Here is a 17739-nt window from a genome sequence, read left to right as displayed (position 1 = left end):
GGTCCCAATTAAACACACACATCTTTATTAGCAAACAAAACCAAAACAAGACAACAAAGTCAACACCTCTGTCACTACATAATGATCTTGAGAACAGAACATCCAAAATCATCACCATCAATGAAAACCCTTTCCCAAGGGATGTCATCTCACCAAGGACAGGGCATTGATGTAATAACGCAAAAAGGTCACACAGCTATTGTGAACCAGGGAGAAAATACGAACATAACATTCATTGTACTGTATATTGAATGCAGAGCATAACCCTCCCCTGGGATATTTCATATTCATCACAGGAGCAACAGACACACACACACATACTCACTCTTCGTTTGGAGCACAAATGGAAAATTCAACAGAAAGGTCAAATGTCAACGTTGAGAAAGGCGAGGACACAACATATTGTATTATTAGTCCAACTGGAAACACAACAACAACGTTGTCAGTGTAGTTGCTAATTAAATTGATTCCACACTGAGGCATACTGGGATATTTGTAGATAATGATATAGCAAGCATACAAACACACACACACACACACACACACACACACACACACACACACTCATAAACACACTGAGGCATACTGGGATATTTGTAGATAATGATATAGCAAGCATGCAAACACACACACACACACACACACACTCATAAACACACTGAGGCATACCGGGATATTTGTAGATAATGATATAGCAAGCACACAAACACACACTCATAAACACACTGAGGCATACTTGGATATTTGTAGATAATGATATAGCAAGCATACAAGCACACACACACACACACACACACACACACACACACACACACACACACACACACACACACACACACACACACACACACACACACACGTGCGCTTGCACAGGATGACTGACCGTTAGGGTATGGCGTCTCACAGAGCGTGAGGAAGTCTACGATGGGGTAATCCATTTCCAGCACGGCTGTACTCTTCCCATGCATCACCGTCAGACATGGCCGCCGACCCACCGTGTCATAAGACAGACCTCCGGACAGGATCATAAATGGGTCTCTGTATAACACAAACACACACACGCACACATAGACACACACACAGGAGACACATGAACACAAGGAAACAAGTCCACATGGAAGGCTATGCCATATTCATTCACCTATTAATTCACCTCTTCTAGCATGGTAGGCCTGTGTGTGTGTGTGTGTGTGTGTGTGTGTGTGTGTGTGTGTGTGTGTGTGTGCGTCTGTGTGTGTGTGTGTGTGTGTGTGCGTGTGTGTGTGTGCGTGTGTGTGTCTGGGTGTGTCTGTGTGTATTATTACCCCAGTCTAGTGGTCTTGTACTCCACTTTGAGGATGGGTTTGCAAGGCTCTGGCTTCTTTCCATCCTTGGGCTGTTTTCCTGAAATAGAACACGGACAGACCACTTTAGCTTGTCACTTCCCTTCTTTATTCCCCTCCTGCTCTGTGCTTCTTTCCCTCTCTCCTCTTTTCCCTTGCTCTCGCTCCTCTACTTTCCGATCCACTCTCTCTCTCTTCCCTCTTCTTCCACCCTTTGTCCCGGATGCTGCAGTAATACCCAGTGCAAGGCTGCGTGTGCGCCAGACTCAGGTCTATCCATCAGAGAAAGGGAAAGAGAGATAGCTAGAATTTATACACAAATCTATGTGCACAAAGACCAAATGAAGTAAACCTAAGAGTTAGTCAAATAAGTCTCCGCTATCGAGGAAGAATTTCATCATCATTTATTTGAATGATTTACAGTTGTTACCTAGCCTGAATTAAATTACTTAAAGGAATACTTTTTTAATTTCACATAAACCTGACACACACGTTTTCATAATTGTTCATTAAAAACTCAAGTGATTATGCATGCAGCAGTAGAAGAAAGAACTAAGTAAAAGCAGTTCCAATGGAATCCTTTCCCCATTACACCATACACAACAACAAAGAAATTGCACTTTCAAAAAGGGCTTCAAAGAGGTTTCCATTGCTTTCTCTCGCTCCCTTTCTCTTGTTTTTCTCTCTTTTACCTCTCTCTATGATTTCTCTCTGTCTCGCTTTATTTCTTATGCTGTGAAACTGCTTTGAGAGGTGAGGAGAGGTACAAGGGTGAGGATAGAGAGGGGAAGAGAGTGAAGGGAGGTATATAGACTAAAGGCATATCTCTAATAGAGCAGACTGGTTAATCCAGGGTAAAAACAGAAGACAGCCAAACAGTGTGTGTGTGTGTGTGTGTGTGTGTGTGTGTGTGTGTGTGTGTGTGTGCGCGCGTGTGTGTGTGCGCGTGAAGGCTATGTGCGTGTGTGTATTTGGATATGTTTGTGTATGTGTGTGTATGTGTATCAGTGTGTGTGTGTGTGTGTGTGTGTGTGTGTGTGGTGTGTATGTATATGTGTGTGTGTGTGTGTGTGTGTGTGTGTGTGTGTGTGTGTGTGTGTGTGTGTGTGTAGGGACAGACATCTAAGCAGAGGAAACATTTAACCAGGGAGTAAATTAAACCCTTGATCACTGGTTGAAAACCGGAGAAAAGTTATGAAGACAGGTTGCAAATTGAAATTAAATTGGGGGTGAAAAGTGACAGCATGGTGTGAATGTGTATGTGTGTGTGTGTGTGTGTGTCCAACCTTACCGTGTGGGGTGATCGTCTGAAATGGCTTGCCCTGGCCCTTAATGTTCCATATGGTGAGCGTTCCGTCTGAGTGACTACAGATGAACTGCTTGCCCTCATGGTGCCAGGCAACCGAGTGGATCGCCTAGGAGACCACAAGAAACAGGAAGTGAGGGACAGGAAGCAGGGTGTCAATTAATCAAAGTGGAACAACATTTGTACCAGGTACAGTTGAAGTCGGAAGTTTACATACACTTAGGTTGGAGTCATTATTAAAACTCGTTTTTCAACCACTCCACAAATGTCTTGTTAATAAACTATAGTTTTGGAAAGTCGGTTAGGACATCTACTTTGTGCATGACACAAGTAATTTTTCCAACAATTGTTTACAGATTATTTCACTTTTATTTTTATTTTTTAAATTTATTTCACCTTTATTTAACCAGGTAGGCCAGTTGAGAACAAGTTCTCATTTACAACTGCGACCTGGCCAAGATAAAGCAAAGCAGTGTGACAAAAAAAACAACACAGAGTTACACATAAACAAACGTACAGTCAATAACACAAAAGAAAATAAAAATAGAAAAATCTATGTACAGTGTGTGCAAATGTAGAAGAGTCGGTAGGCAATAGGGAGGTAGGCAATAAATAGGCCATAGAGGTGAAAATAATTACAATTTAGCATTAATACTGGAGTGATATATGTGCAGATGAAGATGTGCAAGTAGAGATACTGGGGTGCAAAAGAGCAAGAGAGTAAGTAATAATATGGGGATGAGGTAGTCGGGTGTGCTATTTACAGATTTTCTGTGTACAGGTACAGTGATCGGTAAACTGCTCTGACAGCTGATGCTTAAAGTTAGAGAGGGAGATAGGACTCCAGCTTCAGAGATTTTTGCAATTTGTTCCAGTCACTGGCAGCAGAGAACTGGAAAGAAAGGCGGCCAAAGTAAGTGTTGGTTTTGGGGATGACCAGTGCAATATACCTGATGGAGCACGTGCTGCGGGTGGGTGTTGCTATGGTGACCAGTGAGCTGAGTCAAAGCGGTGCTTTACTTAGCAATGACTTAAAGATTACCTGGAGCCAGTGGGTTTGGCAACGGATATGTAGTGAGGACCAGCCAACGAGAGCATAGAGGTTGCTAGTATATGGGGCTTCGGATCGGTAAGATAGTCAGTTTTACAAGGGCATGTTTGGCGGCATGAGAGAAGGAGGCTTTGTTGCAAAATAGGAAGCCGATTCTAGATTTAATTTTGGATTGGAGATGCTTAATGAGTCTGGAAGGAGAGTTTACAGTCTAACCAGACACCTAGGTATTTGTAGTTGTCCACATATTCTAGGTCAGAACCATCCAGAGTAGTGATGCTAGTCGGTCGGGCGGGTGTGGGCAGCAATTGATTGAAGAGCATGCACTTAGTTTTACTAGCATTTAAAAGCAGTAGCAGACCACGGAAGATGTGTGGTATGGCGTTGAAGCCTGTTTGGAGGATTGTTAGCACAGTGTTCAAAGAAGGGCCAGATGTATACAGAATGGTGTTGTCTGCGTAGAGGTGGATCAAAGAATCACCTGCAGCAAGAGCCACATCATTGATATATGCAGAGAAAAGAGTCGGCCTGAGAATTTAACCCTGTAGCACCCCCATAGAGACTGCCAAAGGTCCGGCCACAGGCCCTCCAATCCTGAAGTAAGTTCTTTCTTACATCCAGACGTGTCATCATGTAAATGTTGTAATGTAATTGAACTTTTTTTTTGTCGTATGCAGTTCTGACACACTGAATTCTGTCTGAGAAGTAGTTGGTGAACCAGGCGAGGCCGTCATTTGAGAAGGCTATTGAGTCTGCTGATAAAAATGCGGAGATTGACAGAGTCGAAAACCTTGGCCAGGTCGATGAAGACGGCTGCACAGTAATGTCTTTTATCGATGGCGGTTATGATATCGTTTAGGACCTTGAGTGTGGCTGAGGTACACCCATGACCAGCTCGGAGACCAGATTGCATAGTGGAGAAGGTAAGGTGGGATTCGAAATGGTCGGTGATCTGTTTATTAACTTGGCTTTCGAAGATTTTAGAAAGGCAGGGCAGGATGAATATTGGTCTATAACAGTTTGGGTCTAAGGTGTCTCTTTCCAAACTTTGGGGATCGCAGACGATACGAAAGAGAGGTTGAATAGGTTAGTAATAGGGGTTGCAACAATTACGGTGGATCATTTTAGAAAGAGAGGGTCCAGATTGTCTAGCCCAGCTGATTTGTAGGGATCCCGATTTTGAAGCTCTTTTAGAACATCAGTTGTTTGGATTTGGGTGAACGAGAAGCGGGGGGGGGGGGGCAAGTTTCTGTGGGGTGTGCTGAGGTGTTGGCCGGGGTAGGGGTAGTCAGGTGGAAAGCATGGCCAGCTGTGAAAAAATGCTTATTATTGAAATGCTTTTTTGAATGGGGCATGCTTAATTAGTTGGAACAACCGGGCTAGGCATATTGAGTGAAACAGTGAAATAAGACAAAAATTACTAACAAAAATAGCAATAGACAAGGCATATTGACATTAGGGAGAGGCATGTGTAGCCAAGTAATCACAGGGTCCAGTGAGTAGCTAGGCAGGCTGGAGGCACGGAGATTCAGACAGCCAGCAGGCCGGGGCTAGCAGATGGGCCTCAGGGGGATGTCGCAACGGGGGAACCTGTTGAAACCCCCTCCGACTGTTACGTCGGCAGACCAGTCGTGATGGATTGGTGGGGCTCCGTGTCAGCAGCAAAGGGTCCAGGCCAATTGGCAAAAGGGGTATTGAAGCCCAGGGATTATCTGATCGACTTCTTCGGGCAAGTCGGGAGATGGGCCTAGCTTGAGGCTAACTCCAGGCTAACTGGTGCTTTCTTCGGGACAGAAACCCCCTCGGACGGTTACATCGGTAGACCAGTCTTGATGGATGGGCGGGGCTCCGTGTCGGCAGCAAAGGGTCCAGGCCAATTGGCAAAAGAGGTAATTGAATCTCAGGAATTGCTTGATAAATCTCTTCAGCTAGCGGAAGATGGGCCTAGATTCGAGGCTAGCTCCAGGCTAACTGGTGCTTGCTTCGGGACAGAGACGTTAGCCAGGAGTAGCCACTCGGATATCAGCTAGCTAACTCGATGATCCGGAGTAAAGGTTCAGAGCTTGTGGTAGGAATCTGGAGATATGGTGGAGAAAAGCAGTCAAATATGCTCTGGGTTGATATCGCGCTGTGCAGGCTGGCAGGAGTTGACCGGGCTGAAGCTGGCAGCTGTCCCTGTTAACGGTGATGGCTAACTAGCAGTGGCTAACTGACTACAAGCAAGTAGCTAGTTAGCTGGCTAGCGTCTGAAGAGGGTTATGATTCTAAAGTAGAAAAAATAGCAGATCCATAAAGCATTGGGTGAGAAGGGTTGCAGGAGAGTATGTTCAGTCCGTAGATGGAAAAATTTGATTAAAAATACATACAAAATATATACGAAGAAATAAACAAAATATACAAGGGACGGGACAAGACAATCAAAAACATCCCACCGCTACGCCATCAATTCTACACCATCACAATTCCAGTTGGTCAGAAGTTTACATAAACTAAATTTACTGTGCCTTTAAACAGCTTGGACAATTCCAGAAACTGATGTCATGGCTTTAGAAGCTTCTGATGTCAATTGGAGGTGTACCTGTGGATGTATTGCAAGGCCTACCTTCAAACTCAGTGCCTTTCGCTTGTTCTGTTTCCTAGAGATTAACATATTTTGGTGCGAAAAGTGCAAATCAATCCCAGAACAACAGCAAAGGACCTTGTGAAGATGCTGGAGGAAACAGATACAAAAGTATCTAAATCCACAGTCAAACGAGTCCTATATCGACATAACCTGAAAGGCCGCTCAGCAAGGAAGAAGCCACTGCTCCAAAACCGCCATAAAAATCCAGACTACGGTTTGCAACTGCACATGGGGACAAAGATTGTACGAGTTGGAGAAATGTCCTTTGGTCTGATGAAACAAAAATAGAACTGTTTGGCCATGATGACCATCATTATGTTTGGAGGAAAAAGGGGGAGGCTTGCCATTCGAAATACACCATCCCAATCGTGAAGCACGGGGGTGGCAGCATCATGTTGATGGGGTGCTTTGCTGCAGGAGTGACTGGCGGACTTCACAGAATAGATGGCATCATGAGGAAGGGAAATTAGGTGGATATATTGAAGCAACATCTCAAGAGATCAGTCAAGAAGTTAAAGCTTGGTCGCAAATGGGTCTTCCAAATGGACAATAACCCCAAGCATACTTCCAAAGTTGTGGCAAAATGGCTAAAGGACAACAACGTCAAGGTATTGGAGTGGCCATCACAAAGCCCTGACCTCTACCCTATAGAAAGTTGTGTAGGCAGAACTAAAAAAGTGTGTGCGAGCAAGGAGGCCTACAAACCTGACTCAGTTACACCAGCTCTGTCAGGAGGAATGGGCCAAAATTCACCCAACTTATTGTGGGAAGCTTGTGGAATTTATAGGCAATGCTACCAAATACGAATTGAGTGTATGTAAACTTCTGACCCACTGGGAATGTGATGAAAGAAATAAAAGCTGAAATAAATAATTCTCTCTACTATTATTCTGACATTTCACATTCTTAAAATAAAATGGTGATCCCAACTGACCTAAGACAGGGAATTTTTACGAAGATTAAATGTCAGGAATTGTGAAAAACTGCATTTGGCTAAGGTGTATAAATGTAAATGTATTTGGCTGAGGTGTATTTGGCTAAGGTAAACTTCCGACTTCAACTGTATAGTTGTACCTCTCACACACATATATGTATAGGGTTACTCCTATGGACATACGGTAAGTTCACATATGACTATTACACCCACCCCTTAGTTTGGATTATACTCTGTTCAGCAGATGGCTATTGTTGAATAAGAGTAGGGAAGAGCTGCAAGGCAGATTTTATACGTGGTTACATCATGAACATCCCAGGTACATGATAACATTTTCTTTCAACCACCTGTGTAGCATGCATTATAAATTAATTGTCCTTCATGATGAATTATGGACCTACAGTATAAGCATTCATAACAGATCATTTCTAAGTGCCTATATACAATCACAACACACACAGGTGGTTCAAAGGTGGTCCAAATGTACTACCATTGACAGTGAGTTAACCCCATTGAATCGAGAGAGAAAAGGGCAAGGTCAAGAGAGATGAAAGGAACAAGACATAGGTTGACACTAGAAGAGACGTGGGAGAGAGAGAGAGAGAGAGAAATATACAGAGATAGAGAGAGATACAGAGAGATACAAAGAGAAGAGAGGCAGATAGAGAAATGCACAGAGAGAGAAAGCAAGAAACAGAAAGAGATACAGAGAGGCAGAGATAAGAGTGTAAAACAGACGGACAGGCATCTGGATGGGAGTAGAGTGGAATTATGATGTGGTGGCTTGAAATTGAAGTCTCATTATTTAGCAATTAAGAATGCTCTTCCTCTGCTTTGCATAATCCATGCAACTTTGTTTCTATTTTGGGAAGGCAGGAAGTGATTTAGAAAATGACAACAAATCAATGAAATGGCTGCTACATCATTATGTAGGCACTCCGGAAAGGTCAGACCGGCTTACTTCTGTCTTACTGCTTGCTCATTATTAAATGATGTACACACACACACACCAATATTTAAATATTTATAGAACATTTCTCAACTCAAGAATTTTAAGGTGAATGTCTCAAAAGCACATCTAACCAGACGCAGTGAGTCAATTCAACAGGTTATGGAAATATATCAGTGCATTGTTCAGTTTGACAGCCCTACAAAAGCAGAAACAATACGCTGAGGTTAATTTGACAATGAGCAGGTAATTGAACCACATTGCAGTCATCATATCATATCATACAATATTATTTTTTTTTTTTAAATGTCATGATTGATTACATTATGCTCCTCTCAGAGAATGGTCTTTTGGGATGAGACAGTGAGACATACTCCAGCACCCACACAAACACACTAAAGTCCTCAAAAACACTACAGTGAATACTGTAGCATTTACTGTAGTATGATGTAGTATTTACAGGTAATTAAACTATAAATACTGTTGTAAAAGAAAACTGTAGTATATACTATACTAATTAATATAGTGATTTTGCGGGTGTAGAATACTTAAGCAATAAGGTGGTTGCGGCGTGCTTTAGAACAGCCCTTAGCCGTGGTATTTTGGCCGTATACCACAAACCCCCGAGGTGCCTTATCGCTATTATAAACTGGTTACCAACGTAATTAGAGCAGTAAAAATAAATGTTCTGTTATACCCGTGGTATACCATGGCTGTCAGCCAATCAGCATTCAAGGCTCGCACCAACCAGTTTATAATGTTGTATTTATTGTAGTGTTCTTGCAGACTTTAGTATACTGTAGCATTTATTGTAGTGTTTTTGCAGACATTACTGTAGTATTTGCTATAGTTTTTCATTTAGTTAATTTTCCATAACCTGTAGGTAGGTACTGTAGGTAGGTAGGTAGGTAGGTAGGTAGGTAGGTAGGTAGGTAGGTAGGTAGGTAGGTAGGTAGGAAGGACTGGGGTCTGTACAGATAGTTCAGCACTTCTGATCTTTTCTATAGCCTGTATAAAACACAATATGGTTATACTTGGCATGTAGGTTTCTCACTATGGGTGGCACAAATTAGGATATGGGGGAGGGGAATGGCCAGGGTACACACTGTGGTGTTTACTATTGTTCAAAAAGTGTAGTGTTCTTACAGACTTTACTGTTTACTACAGTATTCTACAACATTCTATAGTAAGTACTACACATGATCAAGGGATACTACAGTGTGCAGTATAGTATTCTATAGTAAGGGTGCCAATAATTATGGACCTGACTGCAGAGTGAGAATTACGGGGGGCCCAGGGGTGTCTCAGACCCCCTGAATGACACGAGTCCCCCTAAATGCAACCAAGTCAAGTGTTTAAATTTAACCATTCAATGCAATTTGTACTGTGATAAATATTCAAATAAAATATTATTCCAAATTTTTAAAAACACCCCTACCTCTGTGTCAGGGTTTGGCATCAAAACATCAAATCTAAGAACATTTTGACGATTGTTCCACAAAATAAGGTGCAAGAAAACTAAAAGCTGATTTGCCTAACTTAGTAGAGACAAAGGGAATTTCCAGAGTTAACCATCCTTGAGACTGGGTGTGGTAACTCACAAGTCTAAAGTTTAGTAATCATGTTAGGTACAGTGGAACTATTTGTAAAAGGGCTTTATAAATGAGAACTATAAATACGCAACATCAGAGGGCCAACCAACTTTCTGGTAGAGGATGTACAAAAAAGTACAAAAATGGTTGCCCGTTATAAGGTGCAGTGAGTTATGATGAACTGCAACTAACAGCTTTAATGACGTGGCAGTTGCACTCATATACAGTGCATTAGGAAAGCATTCCCTTGACTTTTTCCACATTTTGTTACATTACAGCCTTATTCTAAAGTGTATTAAATAATTGTTTTCCATCATCAATCTAAACAGAAAACCGCATCATGACGAAGCAAAACCAGTTTAAAAAAAAACATTTTTGCAAATGTATTAAAAATAAAAAACAGAAATGCCTTATTTATATAAGTATTCAGACCCTTTGCTATGAAACTCGAAATTGAGCGCAGGTGCATCCTGTTTCCATTGATCATCCTTGAGCTGTTTCTACAACTTGATTGGAGTCCACCTATGGTAAATTCAATTGATTGGACATGATTAGTAAAGACACACACCTGTCAATATAAGGTCCCACAGTTGACAGTGCATTTCAGAGCATAAACCAAGCCATGAGGTCAAAGGAATTGTCCGCACAGCTCCGAGACAGGATTGTGTCGAGGCACAAATTTGGGGAAGGGTACCAATGGCGATAGCATTGAAGGTCCTCAAGAAAGCAGTGGCCTCCACCATTCTTTTTAATTTAATTGTACCTTTATTTAACTAGGCAAGTCAGTTAAGAACACATTCTTATTTTCAATGACGGCCTGGGAACAGTGGGTTAACTGCCTTGTTCAGGGGCAGAACGACAGATTTTTACCTTGTCAGCTCTGGGATTCAATCGTGCAACCTTTCGGTTACTAGTCCAAAGCTCTAACCACTAGGCTACCCGCGCCCCCAAACTTTGGGGGAGAAGTTTGGAACCACCAAGACTCTGCCCGGCCAAACGGAGCAATTGGGGGAGAAGGGCCTTGGTCAGGGAGGTGACCAAGAACCTGATGGTCACTCTGAAAGAGCTGCAGAGTTCCTCTGTGCAGATGGGAGAACCTTCCAGAAGGACAACCATCTCTGCAGCACTCCACCAATCACGCCTTTATGGTAGAGTGGCCAGGCGGAAGTCACTCCTCAGTAAAAGGTATATCACAAACCGCTTGGAGATTGCCAAGCGTCACGTCTGGAGAAAACAAGGCACCATCCCTACGTTGAAGCATGATGGTGGCAGCATCATGCCATCTGAACGTTTTTCACAGCACGGACTGAGAGACTAGTCTGGATCGATGGAAATATGATCGGAGCAAAGTACTGAGAGATCCTTGAAGAAATCCTGCTCCAGAGCACTGGGGCGAAGGTTCACTTTCCAACAGGACAACGACCCTAAGCACACAACCATGACAACGCAGGAGTGGCTTCGGGACAAGTCTCTGAATGTCCTTGAGTGGCCCAGCCAGAGCCCAGACTTGAACCCAATCGAGCATGTCTGGAGAGACCTGAAAATAGCTGTGCAGCCTGACATCCAACCTGACAGAGCATGAGAGGATCTGCAGAGAAGAATCGGAGAAACTCCCCAAATACAGGTGTGCCAAGCTTGTAGCGTCATACCAAGAAGACTCAAGGCTGTAATTGCTGCCAAAGGTGCTTCAACAAAGTACTGCGTAAAGGGTCTGAATACTTATGTAAATGTGATTTTAAAATGTTTAGTACATTTGCAAAAATGTCTAAAAACAGTTTTTTGCTTTGTCATTATGGGGTATTGTGTGTAGATTGATGAAAGATTTAAAAGCATGTTTTTTAGAATAATTTATTAACAAAATGTGGAAAAGGTAGAGGTGTCTGAATACTTATGCTGTAGATGCGCTGTAGGTGAATACGAATGCACTGTAGATGATGTCACCATAGTCTAGTACCGATAGGAACGTTGACCGAATATTCTACTTTCTACTATTTAGCAAGAGGCAGGACCGATTTCTATAGAAGAAGCCCATTTTTATTCTCAGCTTCTTAACTCATCAGTATGCTTTTTAAAAGACAGTTTTTCATCTATCCAGATGCCCAGATATTTGTACGCAGGGACACAATCAATATCAGAGTGATTTTTATGTGCTCTAGAGAACAACATATCCTTAGTTTTACCTGTATTCAATACTCATTTCAGGTCAATTAAGATTTTCTGTAAAACTATGAAGGCAGACTGTAGTTCAGATATAGCCTGGTCAACTGTGAGAGCAATAGCATACAAAACAATTAAAGTGCAGGTTACAGTTTTTTACAGACAAGTTGATATTGTTAATGTAAATGTGACCCGATTCAGGAAACTAGGTGTATGTCGTAAGTCACGCTTCACATGAGAGCCGTTTGAACGTACATTTTTTTTAAATTCAAAATGTGTTTTTTGGCAGAAATGCCTTCTCGAACATGTGAACTTTCATGTGCCTAAATAACAAACTTGTATACCATCTGTAAATGTTGGTTAAGCCACAGAGAATGTTGGCAACCTTTCCACTAGCCATGATTGGCTGAGATAATGAGTGGGCTGGACATGCCGAGAGAGGAGAAAGGATTGGTCTGCCATATTGAAGGTGTCTGTCTACTTGAGCTCATCAGTCACTGTTGGGAATCCTGTCCAACGCGGCTTTTTTTTTAAGTATTGTGTAGTTGAGCTGCAAGTGTTCCTCTCTATTTTCTGGAGGATCACGTTTTTAATATCAATGGAAATAGAGTATGATAGCTAAAGAGATGGAGAAAACACTTGTCTCCGGATTACATCTTCAAACTAAGGGCAACCGCAGTATGGCATTCCTGACAGGGAGACGCGTCCATGATGCATGCTGATGTATACAGGTAAGATAGTCTAGCGTTAGCTAGCTACATTTTCAGGTATTACACGTTTCTAATTTTGACAGAAAGTGATTTCATTTCAAACTAAAGTGTACTGTTAGCTAGCTAAGAGAGCTGGCTGATGTTATTATTTGTTTCCCAGGGCTTTTTGCTTTTCTAGTTAGAGCCTACTGTTAGGCACTGTTGGCACTTTGTTCATTGTTGTTTAACTAGCTAACGTTAGCTGGCTAGCTAGTTAGCTAACGTTATGTGATGTGTGTACAACACCCGTTGAATATGGCCGGTGTCAGTAAACATCTGCAAAAAAAGTGTTAGGAAATTGTTGCCAGCAGAGCTGGTTAGGCTGTTTTCAAGTTAACCAGAGGTAAACAAATCATTGGCCAGAGTGTCAAGTGTGCGTTCCGAGTGCGAAACGAGATGGGTGAGGCTAAAGCTTAAGAGGGTGTGAACGATGCTGAATGGGTGTAGACAAAGAGGAGCTCTTCACTAGATACCAAAACATTCAAAGGCGATTTTCTCGAGAGGGAGTATACAAGTTGATCAACTTTCAAAGAAGAATGACTTTCCCATTGTTCCTCAAATGCAGTGTATGATATATCATTTTGTAGCTCTGAGTCTCTACTTTTATTCAATTTAAAAAACACAATTTCACATTTTGCTACCTACATAAGACCGAATCCAGGTGGTGAGTCACAAGTAGTACAGGACCTAGAATTGGCCCGTGGGAAACATTTCGTAATATCCAAGAAACCTGTTTTACACCATCAGTAGATACACACTGAGTTCTATCTGTCAAGTTATTTTTAAACCAGTTACATGCAGCCTGGTCTGGGCCAAATGAGGAAAGCCTCTGAATTAGCAGTGAGTGATCAACAGTATCAAAAGCCTTTGACAGGTAAATGAAGAGGGCAGCATAATGTTGCTTTTTATGCATACAACCTGTAACGTAAACTCTGGGAGTCGAGAAGCAGGTGGTAAGTTTAATATAACAAGAAACGATACAACATAGCAGTAGCATCTAGACATGAACAACAGAAACAATACTGCCTTGGGAAAGAACCTAAGGGAGTGCCAGATAAAGGGGAGGTAATGGAGTACAGGTGTGCCTAATGATGAAGCACAGGTGCGCGCAATGAAGGTTCCTAGGACCTTGTGGTTAGTAAACTGGAGACGTGACATTACCCCCCCGACGCAGGGCTCCAGCCACAGGATGACGCTGGCCAGAGGGATGGCCCTGAGGATGAGGAGCGGGCCTGTCCGGGCGGCGAAGATGGAAATCACGGATGATGTTGGGATCCAGAATGTCCAGAATACCTTCTTGACACCCATCTTCACTCCTTGCGTGCTGATTTGTTAGCGTAGGAAGGAGACAGCCTCCAGGTGAAACTGGAACTTCTCAGCCATGACTAACAGGTGGTTAGCCATGAGGCGTTCGAGAACCACTAGGACATGAGCAATATGATCCTCCAAGGAAACCGAGTAGACCAGGATGACGTCGATATACACAACCACCTGGCGTCTGAGCATGTGCCGAAATAACTCATTGATGAATGCCTGGAACACTTAAGCCAAATGGCATCACAAAGTACTACACCAGATATTGGGCTAAAAGCGGTCTTCAATTCATCCCCCTCCCGGATGCGGATGAGATCGTATGCACTCTGCAGGTCCAACTTGGTAAAGAACCAGGCCCCGCGGAGCTGTTCGATGGCTGTCAGCACCAACGGGAGAGGGTAACGGTACTTGGTGATGATTAATTGAGTCCACCATCCTTTCATCCTTTCTGGCCACGAAGAAGAAACGTGCCGATGCAGGGAAAGTGGACGTGCGGATGAAACCTTGTTGGAGCGCCTCATGGATGTACTCCTCCATGGCCTTGGTTTCAGCCACCGACAGAGGGTAGATGCGTCTGTGCGGGGGCACAGAGCCTGCTCGCAGGTTGATGGCACAGTCCCAGGGGTGATGAGGAGGGAGACAGGTGGTGCGGGCATTGGAAAATACCTCTCGCAGGTCCTGGTATACCTTCGGGATATTGGGCTGAAGGGCAACCACAGGACTCTCAACCGACATGGAACCATAGGGAAGGGGGAAGCAGGTCCTCCGGCATTCGGGTGACCAGTCTGTGATTTTCATCATTGGCCATGAGATGGTGGGGTTGTGGCGTTGAAGCCAAGGGAGACCGAGGATTATCTTGTGAGCTGGTGCTCTGGAGATTAATTTACGGGATGCTCTCCTGATGGATGGACTCCACAGTGAGGGTGAGTGGTTTGGTGATGTGTGTGATGGTCTCGGCACCTAATGGCCGATTATCGAGGGCTTGAACTGGAAAAGGAGAGGAGAGCGGGTATGAGGTGATGTTGAGAGAGGAGGCAAGGGTCTGGTCTATAAAGTTCCCCGCGCCACCAGAATCCACTAATGCTGTAGAAACAGTACATGAGGGACAATCAATTAGTGTGATCACCACCAAAAAGGGTTTGGCAGAAAGTGATGAAGAAGGGATACTTACACCTGCCCCAGGAGGTGGAAGATCATGTGACAATCCCTCTGCTCTTGTGGATCCAGAGTTGGGAAGTATTGGACACTGCTGGAGCTGGTGCCCTGCTTGACCACAATAAAGACAGAGCCCCAGCTGTCTCCGTCATGGGGAGGCTTGTGACCCCTATCTCCATGGGTTTAGGCTCTAATCCAAAGTGTTCACTGAGGGAGGGAGAAAAGCGATGAGAGTGCCGACACTCCCAAAGAAGGTTATCCAGACGGATGGCCATGGCGATGAGTGCGTCCAAGGAGAGGTTGTTGTCTCGACAGGCCAGTTCAATCTGAACCTCCTCACGCAGTCCTCTTCTGAATAGCGTACGAAGCGCCAGCTCATTCCATCCGCTGGATGCTGCTATTGTCCGGAAGGTGTGCGCATACTCGGCAGCAGTCCTCCTGCTGTATTTGGAGTAGGCGCTCACCCCCATCTCTGCCTTCCGGTGGATGATCGAAGATACCTCTGAACCGAGCCATGAACCCCTCATTCGAATCCAGCTCCTCCTCTCTCCCAGCTGCCCATGGCCCATTCCAATGCCTGCCCAGTCAGTAGAGAAATAACCATGGCAACTTTGGACCTCTTGGTGGTCGGAGCTCCCAAGTGGTGCAAAAGGTAGAAGGAGCACTGTAGTAGGAAGCCATGCAGGGAGGGACAAATGAAGGACAAACGGGCAACGCATCTGGGCAGGTTGCTGAATGGGCCAAACAGTTCTATTTTTGTTTCACCAGACCAGAGGACATTTCTCCAAATCGTACGATCTTTGTTCCCATGTGCAGTTGCAAACCGTAGTCTGGATTTTTAATGGCGGTTTTGGAGCATTGGTTTCTTCCTTGCTGAGCGCCCTTTCAGGTTATGTCGATATAGGACTCATTTTACTGTGGATAGAGATACTTTTGTACCTGTTTACTCCAGCATCTTCACAAGGTTCTTTGCTATTGTTTTGGAATTGATTTGCACTTTTTGCACAAAAATATGTTCATCTCTAGGAGACAGAATGCGTCTCCTTCCTGAGCTGTATGATGGCTGCGTGGTCCCATGGTGTTTATACTTTCGTACTATTGTTTGTACAGATGAACATGGTACCTTCAGGCATTTTAAAATTGCTCCCAGGGATAAACCAGACATGTGGAGGTCTAGAATTATTTTTCTATGGTCTTGGCTGATTTCTTTTGATTTTCCCACAATGTCAAGCAAAGAGGCACTGTGTATAGAAGGTAGGTCTTGAAATACATCCACGGGTACACCTCCAATTGACTCAAATTATGTCAATCAGCCTATCAGAAGCTTCTAAAGCCATGACATAATTTTCTGGAATTTTCCAAGCTGTTTAAAAGCAGTCAACTTAGTGTATGTAATTGTGATACGTTGAATTAAAAGTGAAATAATCTGTCTGTAAACAATCGTTGTAAAAATTACTTGTGTCATGCATAAAGTAGATGTCCTAACCAACTTGCCAAAACTATAGTTTGTTAACAAGAAATTTGTGGAGTGGTTGAAAAACAAGTTTTAATGACTCCAACCTAAGTGTTTGTAAACATATGACTTCAACTGTACATTTGAAATGAGTAATGCAAGATGTGTAAACATTATGAAAGTGACATTATTAAAGTGACTACTGTTCCATTTATTAAAGTGGCCAATGATTTAAAGTCTGTGTATTGTAGGCAGCAGCATCTCTGTGCTAGTGATGGCTATTTAACACTTTGATGGCCTTGAGATAAAAGCAGTTTTTCAGTCTCTCAGTCCCAGCTTTGATGCACCTGTACTGACCTTGCCTTCTGGATGATAGCGGGTGAACAGGCAGTGGCTCGTCTGGTTGTTGTCCTTCTTGATCTTTTTGGCATTCCTGTGACATCGGGTGCTGTAGGTGTCCTGGAGGGCAAGTAGTTTGCAAACCGCACCACCCTCTGGAGAGCCCTGTGGTTGTGGGGGGTGCAGTTGATGTACTAGGCGGTGATGCAGCTTGACAGGATGCTCTCAATTGTGCACCTGTAAAGGTTTGTGAGGGTTTTAGGTGACAAGCCACATTTCTTCAGCCTCCTGAGGTTGAAGAGGCGATGTTGCGCCTTCTTCACCACACTGTCTGTGTGGGTGGACCATTTCAGTTTGTCAGTGATATGTATGCCCCAGAACTTTCCACCTTCTCCACTGCTGTCCAGTTGATGTGTATAGGGGGTGCTCCCTCTGCTGTTTCCTGAAGTCCATGATCATCTCCTTTGTTTTCTTGATGTTGAGTGAGAGTCAACGCACCATTAGCATCTGCCATGGCGACAGGAGGGCAGCAACAAATAAATGTGTATTCTGGTTTATGGACACATCTACAGCCAGGAGCTCAAATTTCTTAGGAACATAAATATTTAGTTTTGACATATATGGCCACTCCTCCCCCTTTCTGTAATCTGCCACATCTAAACACATTATAATAATTTATTTCAATGTATTTATCAGATACAGAATCACTGTGGAAGGTGTCCCTTCCACGGGACGGTTGAGCTAACGTTTTCCAAGACATAGACATATCTGATACTGGCAGAAAGCTTAAATTAT

At 43.4% G+C, this 17739-nt stretch overlaps 1 protein-coding gene across 1 annotated transcript in view; it reads right to left on the bottom strand.

Moving 5' to 3' along the window:
- Positions 1-17739, bottom strand: part of LOC139415669 (syntaxin binding protein 5a (tomosyn)) — a 156623-nt gene that overhangs the window by 28682 nt on the left and 110202 nt on the right. Inside the window, exons 8-10 of the mRNA XM_071163787.1 lie at positions 2614-2737; positions 1305-1383; positions 884-1038 (exon numbers count right to left, since the gene is read on the bottom strand). Coding sequence (XP_071019888.1) covers positions 884-1038; positions 1305-1383; positions 2614-2737 — 358 coding nt within the window. The remainder of the gene's footprint in view (positions 1-883; positions 1039-1304; positions 1384-2613; positions 2738-17739) is intronic.

Source organism: Oncorhynchus clarkii, chromosome 8 (assembly GCF_045791955.1).
Source record: "Oncorhynchus clarkii lewisi isolate Uvic-CL-2024 chromosome 8, UVic_Ocla_1.0, whole genome shotgun sequence".
Lineage (NCBI taxonomy): Eukaryota > Metazoa > Chordata > Actinopteri > Salmoniformes > Salmonidae > Oncorhynchus > Oncorhynchus clarkii.
The sequence above is the reverse complement of the archived record's forward strand: the minus strand, read 5'-3'. Positions and strand labels throughout refer to the sequence as shown.